At 29.9% G+C, this 19,053-nt stretch overlaps 1 protein-coding gene across 2 annotated transcripts in view; it reads right to left on the bottom strand.

Moving 5' to 3' along the window:
* Nucleotides 1-14,274, bottom strand: part of LOC107452212 (rRNA methyltransferase 1, mitochondrial) — a 20,119-nt gene extending 5,845 nt beyond the window's left edge. The window contains exons 1-6 of one of the 2 annotated variants that reach the window (XM_043039340.2): nt 13,785-14,274; nt 9,562-9,814; nt 7,441-7,496; nt 7,290-7,344; nt 3,834-3,913; nt 802-895 (exon numbers count right to left, since the gene is read on the bottom strand). In XM_043039340.2, coding sequence (XP_042895274.1) covers nt 802-895; nt 3,834-3,913; nt 7,290-7,344; nt 7,441-7,496; nt 9,562-9,814; nt 13,785-14,059 — 813 coding nt within the window. In that variant the 5' untranslated portion in view covers nt 14,060-14,274. The remainder of the gene's footprint in view (nt 1-801; nt 896-3,833; nt 3,914-7,289; nt 7,345-7,440; nt 7,497-9,561; nt 9,815-13,784) is intronic. The other variant, XM_043039341.2, reaches the window with a different exon arrangement.
* Between the last annotated feature and the right edge of the window lie 4,779 nt (nt 14,275-19,053).

Here is a 19,053-nt window from a genome sequence, read left to right as displayed (position 1 = left end):
AATTTTTTAGCTTGCAATTTATTTAGAAAAAGTAGTGTCCGGTTTGTAGAGATAAAAAACAACGTTTCAGGACCAAAATGACTGTCCGCGTCCGGTTACGGGAGTGTCCGCTTTGCGGAGAATGTACGTAATGGTTTATTCATAGAAGATTCCCGGGGAATTAAAAATATGTCCGTATTGAGAGGCGTCCGTTTTGCAGGAGTGTCCATAACAGGAGGTTTCACTGTATATAGTTTCTTCAGATTCAAGTTACTTTGAAAATCGACTGTATTAAGTTTGTTGCAAAAAAAAATTAAAAAAAGAAAGAAAACTTGTTCATCTATGAACTATCAAAAGGATATGTTTTTACCAAAAGAGTTATTTTTTAATAATTAATTGTTTTCAAAAAATAAAGTATTTTAAAAATTGATGTTTTAACTTCTTTTCACACAAATTAAAACTATAATTCATAGGAAATTACAGATATTTTTTTAGTTGAAAATTTTGATACTTAAAAATAAGTTTTGGTGGAAATGAAATTGCAAACAAATTTCATACATGCCTTTTATTATTATTATTTTTTTTTAATTCAACCATTTAATACTAGACACACAGTGAAAAACACTAGAACCAAAACATTAACAATTGCAATTTTCAATTAGTCTCCTAACTTAGACTTTCACAGTTTATCAGAATATCAATACATTCAAAAATATCTCTGTGATATCTAAATCTAAGTTTAAAATATATATCTGAGTCTGTGTTTTAGTCTTATTACTAAAACAATAAAAAACACTAAAAAGCAAGAATACTTTAAATTACCTTGATAAAATATTCAAGATTTTCAATTTGATAAATATCCATAATTTCCAAAGCTCCAGAGCTAGCTTTACTGACTGTTGGAGACATTTTGCAACTGCCAAAAAATAGTTATTATTAATAAATTATGATCTTAGTTAAGAAAATAATTTAGTTTTTAATATATTTAAAGTTGTGAAGCATAACGAAGAAGAACTTCAAACATTGAAAATCCTACCCCCCTAGAATTATATTTCATTAATATTATCATTAAAAAAATAAGACTACTCAGTTTCAAACCTTTTCCAACTTACACTTAAAAGAAAATTTGCAATATTTTTCAACTGTAATATTTTTTTTGTCAATGGCTTTTCTCTTATTACCAAACTTTAACATTGCACTTTTATTAAATACTTCAATGTTTTCTCTTATTATTAAACTTTAAAACAATATATTGAAGGAAAAAAAAGCAAAAAAATAATTCATGAATTAAAAGAGCCATCTTAATTGTTAATTCAAAACGAAATAAAAAAAAAAGATGCAAATACCACACGCTTTAATTTGAATATAAATGGCCAAAGAGAATTAACATTACCTAAAATGAGATCATGGAAAATTACAACCAGTTAGTTGTATCATTAAAAAAAATATTTACAAGTAGAATAAAATCAAAAGTAGTTTAAATTGGAATGAATATCAAATGAAATGAGCTGATTTGTGTATGATTCTGTAGAAATTCTTGTTCTATTATTAATAACGTAAAATTAATATTTTTTCATCCCTACCACCAAACATCGGGCTAAGATCTAATGTATCTGAAAAGAGAAGCACGTCTTTGACTGTATTCACTTCTTTTTCTAATCACTTCTTAGCTGAGTGGTTAACTTCAAGAAGCTGAGCTGGCTTAGACTGGAATCAGGAGAAAAAGCATCATGCATGTAAAAATTAATCCTAAGCTCAATAATGAGGTAAGCTACATTCAGGGTGGTCACTAAAGTTTACGATTCTCTCGACAAAATATATCGAGAGAACATTTAAGTATTATTTTTAAGGGGCCCCTTAGAAAATGAATCTTTAATGATCTCTTTAGATTTATATTTAAACTTCATCCTTAAAAACTATCAACTTAAAATAAATTTTCTGTCAGTGGAAAAAAGGAGATCAATGTCTTCACAAGACAATGGTGCCCACATATTCACATAGATTGTTCCACATATATTTCAAATTACAGCATCAATCTATATTAGAAGTTTATGACCTATACAAGATGATGTCATTTATGGTACTTTTAATATGAGCATCAATATTCTAGGCACTAAATAATTTCACAGTCAACTTAGAACTGCAGTGACTCAGATACAGTGCTCGACTCCCAATGAGGTGACCCAGACGCAGCGATTCCCAGTCAACATTAATTGTGCTCCTGGCTTGCATCGACTACAGTGCTGATGTAAAATATCCTGAGTGGTAGAAGGAATCATGGGTAAGAATTCCCTTGCCGTCAGGTTGAAAATATTTTTTTTGTGTTTTCCATGTAACACAAATGAAGGCTAGTTCTTCCATTCCACTGATTAGACTCCAGTGGAATCTAATCAGTCCATTCCACGAATTGATCCAAGTGTTTCCTTCTTTTCTGGATAAGGTTCAAAATTTTGAAGACTACTGAGTTAAATATTGATAATCTTGAACCCAAGTCCCCCATTTAACGCCAATTATAATAAATAACTAAATCAGTCAAATTAGAATTACAGTAGAGCCCCGGTTTTACTTTTTCTGTCGGAATAGCATTAGAAAAAAGCACGAAGCAGGATAATGTAGAAATGAGGTAAAAAAATATAAGATTATTTTTCAAAAATTAACATTTACGAGATGAACTACTAGAAAAAATGTGTCATCTTTAAATATTTTTTGTTTTTAGATACAATCATAAAAATATCTTTCTCAATGCTTACTATTGTTTGTAAATTTGCTTTATGGTTTACAACTGCATATGTTTCAAAGTTTACATGTTTTCAAATTCTCGATCAGTTGTCTGATATTTTTTGCACCTATTTATCGTTTTTAACCCCATCATCAGGAATGCATTAAATTAGATAAAGAAAGAAAAAGTAATGGGATGTGGTTAGCATCATTGACTTCAGACATAGACTTCAAAAATAGCCTTCTTATTTAAAAACAGATTTTTTGGAGAGAAAAAATTAAAACATAGAGGAAAAAGAGTAATATTTTTATCATATAAGTATAGACATAATATAAAAATTTTTATTTTAAAATAAATTATAACATACAGTAAAAAAAACCTTAATGTACATAGAAGTTAAAAACCACTTAAATATTGTATTTAATAACATAAATGCAGATTAAATACTTCCTTCAATTAAGGAAAATTTATAGGGTTTAAAATGAGTTAAATGAAGACAAATATATAATAGTTCAAAATAAGGTACAACATTTAATTAACAATATTTGGTATGGTTGTTAACATAGTACTAGAGCTACACTAATGATCTACTAAAAAGGATTTTGGATTCATCCTCAATGATGATCTGAAAACTAATGAAAAATATACAATCTGCTTTAGGATAATTATATTTAGTAAATTATATTTAGGATAATTATATTTTAAGAATACTGAATATTAGACAGATTAAGAATAAAGCACTCTTTATACTACAAAAACTGTGAACAAAATGACAAACAGACAAAACCTAAAAATTTGTGTTTTCACCTTTTCTTCAATTTAACGTGTCATACATAATTCCATTTTCTTTTTTAAAAAAAAATAAGAATTTTAAAAATCATGTGGGAATCCATAGAAATAATTGGCAAAAAAGTGACTGATAGAACAACATGGATTTATGAAGAAACTGTGAGAATGAAACAGATCAAAAAGTGGAAATCAGTGTTACTCATAGTGGAAATGAAAGTTAATAAAAAATATCAGAATTTTAGAGACCTGCAGAAATTCAAAGTAATGTCTACTGAAAAAACATAGTTGTTGCTCTTTCATAAGCTTCACAAAAAGAATAATGCTTAATAAAATAATTTAAACATACCTATTTCCTCTGACAGTAAAAATATTTTTTACACCAAAGTAATATGCAGATCTGATAATAGCACCTACATTCATTGGATCCTAGAAAAAGTAAAACACTTAATAAAGATGCATAGTAGCTCTAGTACGCCTGCCCAATGCTCGGATGCCATTTACCCATTTGCCATCAGTGCATTTCCTCGACAACAGATTGACAAATACATTTGATCAAAACAACCAATACTTTATTAAAAATACTAATATTATGATAAATACAAATACTGTAGTGAATATAAATTAAGTAATAAATTTAAACAATATAATAAACATAAATAAATCTTATAAAAAAATGTAAACAATATTATATAAATGACAACGTCAAAAAATAAGAAGGAGAAACTAGTATGATGATCGATCAAAATATATTTATGAAAATAAGTCTCCCCAAAGTTACTACTAATAATAACCTTTTACTTTTGCATCAAAGAGTAGATGTATAAAGATGTAAATACCATCCTTCACAACTGATTTTTCTTACACAAATGAATTTTTAGAGCAAATGAGTTGTATAGAAAACAGAGTCTGGCAAACGATCAGTTTATATAGTTTAACAAACTATAAGATTTACAATAATTTCAATACAAACACATTTAGCTACCTTACATTCAAATGTCCTTTGTTTTCTTCTAGGTTTCATTTGAAGAATTCCATAAAAGAAAAAAAATCCTCAAAGAGTTGCCAAAGTGATATGCTCATTGTTCAATGTTCACAGATAAAGTTTCTTTAATTAAAAAAAAATCAGTTAATCTTTTAAAATAAATAATTTACCCATAACTGCAAAAATTAAGGAAAATACTGATTTTTATTTACACCATTAGCTTCAATTTTATTTTTAATAACAAGATAAAACAAACATTTAGACAATAGATGTTAAAAAAAAAATCACATATTTGCAATATTTATTTTCATGCGGAGACAAGAACAAAGGCCCAGTTTGCCAAGTGCATTGGAAAGTAAGCCTGTAAAATGTCTTTGTATGAGTATAAGTAATAGAAAATGTGTCACAAATTGTGCCTTTTTGCTGCTTTCAGGTTCTATATTCCTTTTTCCAGAACCAATATCCCACTGTTTTCAAATTCTTTTTTTTTTTAAATTTAAATTTTCTTTACTCTTTCACAGAAATTTTTTTCAAGAATAATATTTTTTATTTCTTGTATAAGTAAGTCCTTAGGGCACTCTCATATTGCGCTTTGGTTTAAATTCGCGCATTTAAACTCAGCAGTACCAAATCACCTGACAATGCAAAATATTGACAGGTTCAGTTAAAAATGGCCTCACTTTGCTGTACTTAGATTTTACTAATTATATATTTCAGGCATATGTTAAATAAACTAGATACATTTGATATTTCTTCCAATACTGGCCAGGTTTCTGCTAAATGCATCAGCATGCAAAAGAAATTAAGATTGGCACTTATTTAGTCAGCATATAGGAGGAATCATATAGTCTCCTATTTTTGATGGCTTAAAGATTGATTCTTCCAAGTTACAAGCATAATTGAATCTTTCATAAACAATTCATGATAGTTTTGATCATGTTGATCAAAGTTGAAAGCATATGAATTAAAGTCAGTGAATAAAGTTAGAAAGTGCCAAACTGTTATACATGATTGAATTTTGTATTTTTGATCAACAGATACAGCAACTACTAATTGGTATAATCAATTCACAACAACAGTTTACAAAACTGTGAGACTTTACCAACTTAGTCACTCTCCTCAACAGAACTTGGTGGATAATTTGAAATTCTGCCATAAATGCCCCTCGTAATGACCTGCAATTACTTTGATCTCTTATAAAATACAAGTTTGTCCATCCTGTCATATCCGAGTGTAGAATTAGTGTTTTTGCAAAATCCCTAAGGGAATCTATCTTCGGCTGGATCTTTGGACTAACAAAGTTCCACTAGAGAATGAGTCGCCAAACTTCTTTGATCATAGACCCCTATATAATTTTTAGAAATCTCCATCGACCCCCATAAAAGTAATTCTCTGTTAATTAAAATAAAACTCTATTAGATACTGTGTTTGTAATTTTTTTTATGATTTTAAACATTTATTAAAGTAATAGTACATTGTGTAACAATAGTTTCATGAAAAATATATTAATGTTGAAATTTAATTACTTTAATATTTATTAAATAATAAGAAATTATAAATAAGTATAAATAATAAGTAAAGTAACTACGGATTTATTGCTTCTTACTCAATGAGATGGGTGTGCCTGGTGTTTTATTTTCAAGGTTTGCTATATTGGGTTCAAAATTGGCCAATTTTAATCTTAAATCCCCCCGAAATTCCACATTTAATTTATTTCTGACTTAGTTAAGATTGAATTTACTTGACTGAAACCGGCTTCAACCATATAGGAACTTGGAAATGGTATCATAAATGGCTGAGCTATTTCGTAAAGTTTTACAAATAGACCACTTTGGCGACCTCTGCACTAGAGGAATGGAAAGCTTTAAAAACCAGTTTAACAGACGCTTTATTTAAATTATAAAGTAGAAATGTAATGCTTTTTAATAAACTCAAATTTAAAAATAAAAAAAATCTCACTGCTGATACACTTATTACTTATCTATCTAGAGCAGATTCTTAGTTTTTATTTTCTATACTAGAACTTGATTCAACATTTTTACCAGAAGAGGTTTCAGAATAAACGGATTACGCATCTTATACCATATTTATTATAAAGTTGCAGGCATTAAATGTCAATAACTATGCAAAATAAGGAATTAAACTGCATAGACAAAATGCAAAAAACAGAGAAATCAGCAAAAACCATCAAAATTTATTTAAACTTAAATAGAGTGCAATTGTATAAATTAAATTGAAAATGAAGATTAAAGACTCTGTATTCATTTAAAATATCATACAAAATTTTAATATTAATATTTAATCAGAAAATATATTATTTTAATTTTACTCATTACAAGTTTTTTTTTTTTTTTTTTACAGAATTCCTATTTTTATAATATATTTGTTCAACTGGTGGACAACCTAAATGTCATTTAAATTGCATTAAATTTTGTTTATAATACTTTTTTTTAGCATTTTGGCCAAAAATAACATAGGGGTAAGTAACTTTTGCGGAATTTTAAAAAACACAGGGCGTTTCAGTGTACCCTAATATATACACATACACAAACAAGTGCTTTAAAAAATGCAAAATTTTTAAGAATCTGAACCTATATTTTAAGAGTCATTCATCATAAAATAGGAATGAAAAGTAGCAACTGCTTTTTGCTCTTTTGTAAAATTTCATAATCTAATTAAATGCCAACAAGAATTATTTAGACCTATCATAAACTTAAGCTTTTGACAAAAATCTATAAATTTCCCTCAAGGCATCTTTTTTGCTAAAAACTTCTATCCTAAGATTTGTATGAGATAGGGTAAGCAAAAAAATTTACTAACCAAAATGTCCTCTAAAACAAGCCACACAGGAAATTCACTAGGTGCTACTTCAGATCTATAAGGAAAAAAATAAATTTCAGTATTAAGAAAATTTCACATATACTTAAATTTTAAACTAAGCTTTATGTAAATCATTCATAGGTAAACTTACTCAGTTTCTTTCCACTCGAGCAATTGTATATGTTCAGCATCAAGACAGACACCCAACATAAAAAGAAAAATTCTATTATAAAAATACAATTAAAATTTGTATTCACCATTATATGGATCCTAAATAATTCCCCCAAAAATATTTTATGCAAAATAATGAGAAAAAAAAATACAACAAAAGGAAAAATGAAAAAATACATGCATCTTCCATTCAAGAAAAGTTACACTCAAACACTGAGTTTGCTAGAACTTTATTTTCATAGTTTTGTTTTCCCTATTCTCTTTTTGCCCAGTTTCCATCGGTTATCTGATTTTATTTAGAGAATTGGAAATGTACTGCAAAAGTATAATCAAAGAGAATGTCTCAATAATTTTACCAGTAAAGACTTGAAAATTGACGTTATTGAAAAAGGAACTACAATTCACTCACTGTATGTATACCTCTTATGACAGTTTTGCAAAGAGGACATTTTTGATTTGCCTGTACACCGCTTGGGCACTGTATTTTCTTACTCCAATCTACTAATTTTCCTGCATTTTTCAAATGTTTACTTTGAAAAAGTAGAGCAAAAGCAGTTTATATTTATATATATATATAGCTATTAGTCCTTTTTATAGCTATTAGTATATTTAAATATTTCAAATGGATAACTATTATATTTTTTCCCTTTACCTCATACCAATAATGTAGGTGAGTTCAATAATGACTAAACTTATTTATGTATAAAAAGTAATATTTATTTATGATTTTGTAAACAAATGTTGTTATTCGGCTGATTTTTTTGGCCAAGTATTCGGTACTTGGCCAAATCACTACGCGTTACATCAATAGTTCTGAATTCTGGTATAGAAAATCATTTCTAGATCTCAAAAGAGTAATTATATTGGTATCAACATGTCAGCATTGTACAAGATATAGTGTTTATTATAATGTTAACACAAAAAGAAATACCTTTTCCTTTTAGAAATTTATGATTAAAAATTATACAATACAGAAAGAAATTTATCAATCATCAAGCCATCAAGTGTTTCGACTCAAGGCTTGCTTTAGTTCTGTAGGTGAAATAGGAGAGAGCTGTGTTCACTAAATTAATTCTACATTCACTAGTCCTTCTTATTCAGAGCTACCATATAAAATTGAAGACTATTCCACTCAATAGTTTTTTCAATGTACTGACACAAATGTCATTGAATTAACTTCCTACACTAAGTCTTGGTTATCTCTTATATTTAGAGAACAAAATGAAGAGGAAATTTTTTTTTTCTTGATTGTAGTTAAATTGGCACTTGTTAGAAGATTTTAATTTTTTATTAGTCCACAAAAGAAAAATATGTTTAGTAAAAACATTTGTCTAATGTGGATAGAATAATAGACATGATGTCCCAAATACAAGGTGGAGCCTATAGTTTTAACGGCAATGGGCAAATCAAAACATCTTTACTGAATTTTCAAATTTTTGCCACAAAATCCACTGCAATTTTGACGCAAAAAGTCATAAAAGTATTAATGTAAATTATTACAAACTAAAAAATAGATAACATGAAAAAACTATTATGGTCAAAAATCATTAAAATAAATTATTATAACCATACCTTAATAACTCTTTTAAATCATAACAACTACAATTGTAAAGATATAAAAAAAATTAAATAACGTAAAATATCACAAACAGTTCTAATTTTAAAATTTCATCAACTTGAATGAACTCATAATAAAAGAAAGAGAGTTTTGGGATCTGTAGGTGATCAGCCATTTGGCCACCCGCTAGACACAGCCCTAATGGCAAATTAGTTAGATTGATTGAATTTTAAATTGGAAGAATTTGTAACCTTTTATATTTGAAAATTCCTATATATTGCAGTAAAATTTTCACATTCTCATAGTTTTAACTAATTTTTAGTATTATTATCTTTGTTTTCTTCTTTTTTCATATATATCTGTGACATTTATATCTGTACCATTTTCTCTCTGCAGAATATTTCACAGCAAGAAATAGGAAAATAAAATTATTTTGCTTCATTCAAACAGGAAAACATAGGCATAGATCTAGATAAAATTAGTAGAGGCAAAATGCAATGGAATCATGCAAATCAAAATACATAATCAACAGTAGAAGCTTACTTGGTGAACAGCACCTGGTACTAGATATCTTAAATCTTTAGAAATAACATTTTTTATATCTATTTTAAGAGATCTTGCCATCTTTATTATCTCTGTTCTATGTGAAACACATTCACTGTTGTTTTCTTCAATTTTATTGTCTGTTACAAATAACTGATTGAACTTTCTTTTATTTTTCAGTAGGGCTAAATATACTGGATGTACACCAAAGAGTAATTCTCCTCTATATTCTAAAGATGTGCTTTTTCGTAACCTAAAGAACAGAATTTTTTTTAAATAAATAGTTTAAAAAAGCCTAAAAACTAAAAATACAATAAAAATTGAAGAAAAAAAAATAAATACATAATTGATGAAAATTTCAAAAAGCATACACAAAAAATAGAAAGAAAAAATTGTTTCGGTAAGTCCATTTTTCCTTCATTGTATTCCTGCTGACCATTTTCTATCAATTAATTTTTAGCTCTCTAGAAAGAAGAGGCTAATTCTTCCCAAAATATGTAACTTTTTTATGTTTTAATGAATAGTGTTTTAATAAATATTCACAATGAAAAATAGAATTTTGAGTGCATTGAAAATAAATTGAGGATTTAAGTTAAACAATATCTTATCTTTATTGATAAATCATAAATTTAATATCTAGAGCGTAATTAAAAACATTCTATTTGGGGCAAAAGCAACCATTAATGGCATTAACAGACCAAAACGAAATCTAAATGTTAATCAAGCAGCAACAATGTCACTCCCAGACAGTAGCATATCTAGCTTCTCAGAGGCTTCAGGTTAAGCACACATGTGGGGTCCCCTCAATACCTGAAAATCTGATACTTTTATTAGGGAAGTAATGTATATTCAGCCCTTTAACCGAATATTTGAAATATTATTTAGAAATTTTTTTTTTCTAATTTTGTTTGGGAGAAATTTAATAAAGAATAAAACAAATTTTTTACCACATGTTATTAGAAATAGTTTTTGCACATATTTGTTAAGTTCTAAACGTTGTTAATTTATGTTTCGAAAAACGCATGGAAAAGCGAAATTTGAAGAATTGAAACTGGAATACTTTATTCTGAACCATGAGTTTCTTACTGCTGATTTTTTTCATGTTTTAATTATATTCAGGCACGTCCATTTCATCCTTTTTTCTTAAGACTTCATATTTTAAAAATTGAGAACTTTTTGTTTTGTTTCACGTTTGTTTGTTTTTCTGTTTTAACTAATGTGTCGAATGTTAATGAAGCATTTCTAAGACTTTATTCTTTAAATGTCACTTTTTTCTTGTATAATAAAACAGATAAATAGTAACATAGAATACTATGATTCTCAATGTTAAAGCTACAATTCTGAACTAAGAACAATTTCTTTTCTGTTTCTCTTTTGATTTTTTTATTGACTTTTATTTTTATCATCGTTTTTATTATGATAGCACTTTTTAAAGAGCTTTTCTAGTGAACATCATTCTTTTATGGTCACTTTTTTCATTGTGAAAAAGTCAAATTAAAATTTTTAGAGTTGAATCTATCATTTCAAAATTAAGAACGAATTTTGTTTCGGTTTCTATCTAGCTTTTTCTTTTTCAAAAAACTTATGTTTTTCTAACAATGCAGCCAACCAGGTGGTGAGCGTGCCTGACTGCGGAGCCAACGGTTGCGGGTTCGAATCCCGCTCAGGGTATGGATGTTTCTCTCTCTGTTCTATGTCCTTTCTTCTGTGTGAATGTGACCCATGAACGGGTCTGTGGTTGTGTGACGTGAGCGACGCTGCTCCACTGCTTTGGATTGGCCATAGGTGCTCACTGGGTAACAAGAAGAAAGTAGCAGTTCTGGCATTTCTGAGGCCAATGGGAAATAGACCTAAGTGCCCGTTGTTAACAAAAAGAAAAAAATAATGATACAACAATTAAGAGCACGCTATACAACAGGAGAAACTTTTTGACACTAATTAAATTTCACCTTATGACATTAATTATATTTCCTTACTAATTTTAATTTTTTTTTTAAAAAAAAGAAAGAAAAAGTGAGTTTAGGAAAATCTAGATTAAGCCATTAAGTTTCTGTTGCATACATGCTTTTTTTTTTTTCAAAATATCAAAATGCAAACTAACTATTGGAAGAGAACTTCTAAATTGCATAATCCTAATTTATTGTATCATAATTTATTTTCATTTTGATATTTTAAAAATTTCTTCCAAGTATTTAAAATTTCATGGCTTACTCAAGGTTTAATGGAACTTATTTTTTCTATACTTTCAATTTTAAATTAGTTATGGAGGTGAAAAAGAATTTACAATGAAAAGTTTTCCTGATGGTATAGCGTCCTCTTAAGAGGGTCTCTATTATACTTCAATCTTCACTTTTTTCCTAAAAATACTGTGTTTGAAAAAGTGAAGCATTTTTCTATAACAAATCTGCTTAAATAAGTCACTGCGCTTGAATATGAATTTGAGAAGAAACAAAAAGTATTGTTATTGGCGGAATAAATGTTTCGTTAAACAAGATTTTGCCTAGGTACTGAAAATTAAATTTTAGATTAGCGAAACTCCAAGAAAATGTTATTGCAATATAATTATTGATTCGTGGAAGTCCGCGAATCAATAGTCCTCAGATTTGCAGAAGAATCATTGCAATAATACTTATTTTAGAGGGACCATGGTAATTCCTGATCAAAAAAAGCAAGTATTTGATAAAAAACTACTCAAGGCAGAAATTTAACTTTTGGCAAAAGTTAAACGACTTATGAGAAGAGTGATGTGTGACCCTTTTTTTTTCCTGAAATTATAACTGTATTTTAAATTTTGAGTGATCGAGGTAATTGTTCCGGTTCATTTCTGGTGTAATTACTGATCATCTTGTTCCTTTAAGCTTTTTTAAAATGACTTCATACAACATTAATTCACAAATCAAACATTAGATCGAATAGAAAAATTCAGAAAATACAATAAAGCTGCAGGTAAGATGGTTTTGGGTTTCTTTCCTTTGATTCTTTATGAGTTAAAGGAAATTACTATCTTTTCATATTCCTTAGGCAGATAATACACTCTCATATTCCGCAAGGATATAAGAAACAGTTTCCACAAGTCAGTTAATGAATTTTTAAACTTTATTAATGGAGAGTGTGTAAAGGGCATTTCAAAAGCCATAACACAGGCACCTGGACAAAATTTACTGCAAATTCTTAAAAAACAAAACATATATTTTTTCATTTTTTGTAGAAATTTTGAAGACACATCTTCAAAATTGTAGTTTTTATATAAATCTAAAAGCATTTTATAACCAATTTTCTTTTAAGAAATTGATTTTAAAAAATGACATTTTTGTGTCATTTTATGATTTTTGTGGGATTTTAGACCAGGCCCCGAGATAATTGTCCTTGTCTTCATCTCCCTTTTGAATATGGCCTTGTCTAGTAGCAATAGCTCCAACACTTGAATTTTCAGTTCCTTGAAATAACTTCAATAAGTTTTGATTTTAGATTATCTTTTTTACCATATATTACCTTTTTCAAATTAAAAATTTTTTCCTATATACTTCAGTTATCTGATAAGCTTGGAAATTATAATTTAAAAAATCAGCAAATATCAAATCAAAATGCATGCAAAGTCAGCTAATATAGAAATGATACCTTCAGAACTTTGTTTGTCTATAGTTGGAGAAACAAAACAAAATTACAAAAAATAAATTTTACGGTGATTACAGTATATAAATAGGAACTATATCTAAAAACAATTTAAATTTTATGTTTATTATTTATTTTTGATTGTCCTTATAATTAGAAATGACTATGATCAAAAATCACCCAGCTTATAGGGGAAGATATGCTACAGTGCAACTAATTTTAATGTTTACAAAAGCTGTGAAACAATTAATCAAATGGTTACACTGTATTTTGATAATATACAAAGAAAGTAATATAAAATATCTATTAAAATAAGGAGGAGGAACTATGTAAAATGAGCATTTTAAGGAACCCATATTTGAAATTACAAGCACAATAAACAGTTTCAAACAAAAATGTTTTATTTTATAAACTAATCAGCAAAATACGATAGAGTAAATGTAACTTGCACTTCAGTAATATGTTTTAGGATATCTGCCAAGATTTTAAGTTTTATTAAAATTTCAATTATGGAATAAAATCCTATTATTTGTAGCAGCCTCTTTTACAGTTCATAGTTACTTTTATTATGAAATAAAAATTTTAAAATTTGAAAATTTAAGAACTGTAACCTATTTGAGTCAACTCTATTATTTTCACAGTGATCTTCTAAAACTTTATTCTTATTCTTCTTTCTTTTCTGTCCTAAAACAACGTCAGACGAAATTATTCTATTAGAAGAATCTTCATTTACATTTTCAAAAGCTTTTTTAAAATTATTTCTGTATGCAAATTCATTTTTGAACTTTGAAGGCTTTCGGTGAACTCTTCGAGAGAAAACAATTCTCCAAAAAGGTTTAAAAGGAAACTGACACAGCCTAAAATTCCAATAAGTAACCAAAGACATTATTCTGCAGGAATAAGAAGAAAATTTTAATCTTTAACTTCTTATTAATATTCAGAAAACTATCTTTAATGATCACCACTTGCAGAACTCTAAGAAATATATTTTAACAATAAATTTGAAAAGTAATTATTGGTGAAAATACTTGTATTTTCTGAATAATTGGTGTAATGATAAAAAGGAAGATTGAAATGTTCATAAACAAAGACATGCTTCTTTGTTTATTAGAGCACATGGAGCTATTATTTCTGTATCATAAAAGATTTTTTAATTATCGTCTGCATTGGCCGAGAGATAAAAATTTGCCCGGAGATTCAGATAAAGGCGTATTCTTACTGTATTAGTATTACAAGTTTTATCAGTGCATGCGATTAGGTTGCACCAATCAAAATTTCGATTGATATATGAGATCGTTCCCACTGTAAGCACTTCCGAACGTCACAGGGAGAAAGGAGGGACTCGATTAGTGAATTTTTCACTGGAGAATATATTCTACCAATCAGATTCTAATTTTACCTCAACAGTGTGACAGTGTTCTGTCGCAAGGGAATCACATGTTGTGAGAATGGCCCCAATTTCTTGGACTGGTAAAAGATTCGCGATCGCAACACTCGAATACGCCATATCTGGGAGAGTTGTTGTAGTTCATTTACGTCGCACTAGAGCTGCACAATGGGCAACTGGAAACGGTCTGGGAAACATCCCTGATGATGATCCGAAGACATGCCATCACAATTTTGATCCTCTGCAGAGGGGATGACACCCCCGCTTCGGTAGCCCAACGACCTGCACGCGAAGTCAAGCACTTTACGGTAGAACAGTTTAACGATGACCAATGCCGTTCACACTCGTTCCCTACGCAGGCTAATCCAAGTTGTCAGCTATCTCTCTTTTCTCTCCTTCTCGGCATAAATGTATGGGAATGTATCACGATGTTTACTCCTCTTATCATATTTTTCGCTCTAAGATTGACAAAAATACATTTTGAAATTTCTATGCTGACTAGTTTAAGCACTATGTTAGAGGCAGTTTTGAGTTCCATATAGCTTCAAGTTTTAAAAATTTTATCGGTTTGAAAATCGAGAGATAAAGTATCGTGCCTCCTCCTATGACTATCCACTCGCTAATGAAAGCATGCCTAGTGGTGTCACACACAGGTAAAGAGTTCTTCTATGTGCCACCTCTATCCTATTCGATCTCAAATAAGGGTAATTTATGGCAATGTATTTAAAATGAAAAAACACTAAACGAATACTTCCCACTCAGGAAGCTTACAAAATAATTAAATCGATAAGTCCAAAATCCAGTCCTCTCCTCTTTTTTAAAAAAAAATTGCAATTCTTGCGGTAAAAGAATTGCGGGAAAAATAAAAGAATTGCGAAAAATTGAGATTAGATTTAGTTTACATAGTTAGGGTTAGGAAATAAAATAATTCATGTCCTCCTACTTAGTACATTATATTTTGCGCAGTGAAATCTCCATTTAGTTCGAAAACATGTCTTTTCCTGGACATGATCTGTTCTCGGAATAAACTTGGGAATATATCCCCAGCCAGATTACTGCCATTGTCACTTATGAAATAGTTCGCTGAAGCTAACAATTAGATGTTTAATTTAAGTTTGTTTTTTGCTGATGCTTTTTATCCCACAGAGGGTAGTTCTTTAGATAATTCTTCAGAAGGTACTTCGGTTCGTTAGATGATTTATGCAAATATGTAAAGAGGGATAAAAGTAATTATGAACTTTAATCATAAGGGAAGTGGCTGCAAATAATATGATGCTTGTTTTCAAAAGCTGATGACTTAGGCATTTTAAGAAAAATATGTTATCAAAATGCTCCTACGGAAAAGCAAGAAAGGAGAAACAACATTTTCAGGTGTCACATTATAGTAATTTTGTTTATGAAAACATTACACCCGGTGAAGTTGAAATGCTTCCTTTCAGTTGTGGTTTTATTTTATTTTATAACCGTCATTCAACAGCCGACCCAATTATTGGGTTTACGACTTCTAATGTTCAACTGCGTAGCCTTGTAATTTTGAACTCAATCCAGAAGACAAGGGAACTCTTATATCAAGTATTGGGTGAAATTTTGTCTTCGCGGAGGACTATTTAATGGAACTAACCTGCATTTGCGTTGCATGGAGAGGAAGACCACGAGAACCACCCACGGTTAGCCTGATGGCAAGGGGACTTCTAACCCATAATCCGTCTACCACTGAGGATATTTCACGTCAGCACTGTGGTCGGTGCAAGCCGGATGCGGAATTCGTATCGACTGGGATTCGAATCCGGTTCACTTCATTGGAAGGCGAACGCTCTATCCCCTGAGCCATCGCTGCTCTCAGTTATGGTTTATGTAAATTAATATTCACTTTATACAAAAAAAGTACCCACAGAGTAACAACATATCCAGTTAAGGAAGCATGTTTTGGAAAAGTGCCATAAAATGACACGAAAATTGCAGGCATCAAAAACTTTTTGCTATGTAACCCATATGAGTTTTAGTCTATGTATGAAGAAATTTGTAAAAGGCCAGCACAGATACCTGTAGTTATAATCAAAAAGTTTTCTGAATCTACACAAATATCTATAAATATGTTTTCTAAGAGTTGAATGAAGTCTTTATCAGTGCCATTCCTGGCGGGTATGCAGCGAATGCCCCGCACGCAAGCGCCCAATTTAAAAGGCGCCAAATTCAACTATTCGAAGTATAAGTATAGTATATAGGGGCGCACAAAATTATTCTTGCACGCAGGCGTTCGCCACCCCAGGAACGGTACTGGTCTTTATTTCAATTCTAAATGGCAAATTATCAATATTTTCGTTTGTTAAAAAGAATGTAAAGAATTCGTTTTAAGTTTTGTCTGAATAATGGCCATCTCCAAGTTCCAATTAATTTTTAAATTAAAAAAAGTGATGCTATGGAACAATTGCAATAGAATATTTGGTAACCAGACATACTTTAATATCAAAAAATAAGAAAGACTCTATATAACAAGCTGATACTTAACTATTCAGATTTTTGTCTCTTCTGCAAAATTAGTTTTGTTGGAGATGACTGAATTTCGAATTCATAGATTCAATTAATATTTCATTAATTTTAGAAAACCAAGTGAACGTTGCAAACTTCTATCAAAATCTTTACTCAAACCTTTATTCATTAAAAAAAAAAACTTTATCTGTATATATTAAAGGCAAAACTTTAATTAAAGCTTGATTTAGTTTTTTAAAGTTCGAAAAATTAAAATGTTTCATTTCAGTTTTTTAAAAGACGTAATTAGGAGTAATTAGCCGAATACTGAAAGTAATGCTAAATAACACGTTTTTAATAAAATAGAAGTCTCAAATTTGGACGGCAAGGACATTCTAATCAATGCTCCGTCTACCTCTGTGGATATTTTGCACCAACATTGCTGTCGGTGCGAGCTGCGAGTTGAATTTGAATAGCTGGGATTCAAACCTGGGTCACCTCTCGAAACAGAATTTATTGTCATATTATCGCCAAATATAAATTGTCATCAGTAAAAATGCATTTTTTTTTTACATTTTATAACCGTCGCTGAACAGTCGACCCAATTTTTTGGGTTTACGACTATGTTTAACTCCGTAGCCTTGTAATTTTGAACCGAATCCAGAAGACAAGAGAACTCCTGGCTCAAGTATCAGAAGAAATTTGCCTCCGAGGAGAGCTTTTTGATTGAACTAAAGTGCATTTAAGTTACTTTGAGAGGAAGACCGCCTGAACCTCCCACGGTTACCCTGGCAGCAAAAGCACTCTAACCCATGATACGTCTATCACAGAGGATATTTCACATCAGTACTGTGGTCGGTGCAATCAGGATGCGGATTCATTTCGACCAGCCATCGCTTTGGATTCGAACCCGGTTCACCTCATTGGAAGGCGAACGCTCTATCCCCTGATCCATCGCAGCTCTGTTGAAGAAATGTCTGATGAAATGAAATACACCCCACCCGGTTTTTTCACTCTTTTCAGTTCGCTTCTCTCGCTCATTTTATTTTATTTTATATACCGCCGTTGAACAGCCGACCCGATTTCGGGTTTACGACTAGTAATGTTCAACTCCGTAAGCTTGTAATTTTGAACCAATCCAGAAGACAAGGAAACTCCTGGATCAGTATTCCCAGAGGTATTGATTTGTTACGGGAACATGGAGGACTTTGGGACTCGACAGATTTAACGTGCATCAGTCACCATTTACTACACGGGTCTCTCGCTCATCTTTCGCTCATTTCACCTAATCGACCCTCAATGAACGAATAACCGATTAAGTAATAGAAAAATTAAGATACTGGAATGGATTGATATTCGTTCCTTACGCACTAATTTAAAACTTGTAAATTGGAGAACCTTAAAAATTCAGCTATCCAATACTCCCTATGATAATCCATTTTTTTACTTTCTAAATGAATTTAACTGCTCATTACCTCATTCATGTTTCATTAACTGATTGGACTTCAAAAGAGAAAAAGTTATTTTTGAGATTATTGAAATGAACTTCTTTGGAGAAAGCTTAAAAAAGCTTTAAATTAAATAATTTTGAAACTAATTCGAATTTTTAAGAAAAATATCAATTTTGTTTTTATTTTTGTTATTTGACATAAAAGTATATAGCTGCTAAAATTTTTTAATGCAGTTAGTACTTCGTTTACAATAAAGAAATAAATTAAAAAAAAAAAAAAAAAAACTATTTCAATACTTCAAAAATTTATTTGAAATTTAAAGAAAAGGAGATGTAATTCTTATCTTGGGAAAATAAGAATATGTGGCTGCAATAATTCATAATTTCTGTTGTTGTTGTTGTCGTATTCCATTAAGGCAAAAGTGTTGAGTTTCTTCTTGTTTTCCAGTGGCGCCATCTATGGTATGTAGTTTGATTTTTGACACGCGCATACGTTACAGACCGTTTATAGTGCGGATTCATTCAACATCTATTCATTCATCCACAGATCGTAATTTTGGCCTGAATCAAAGAA

Source organism: Parasteatoda tepidariorum, chromosome 7 (assembly GCF_043381705.1).
Source record: "Parasteatoda tepidariorum isolate YZ-2023 chromosome 7, CAS_Ptep_4.0, whole genome shotgun sequence".
NCBI lineage: Eukaryota > Metazoa > Arthropoda > Arachnida > Araneae > Theridiidae > Parasteatoda > Parasteatoda tepidariorum.
The sequence above is the reverse complement of the archived record's forward strand: the minus strand, read 5'-3'. Positions and strand labels throughout refer to the sequence as shown.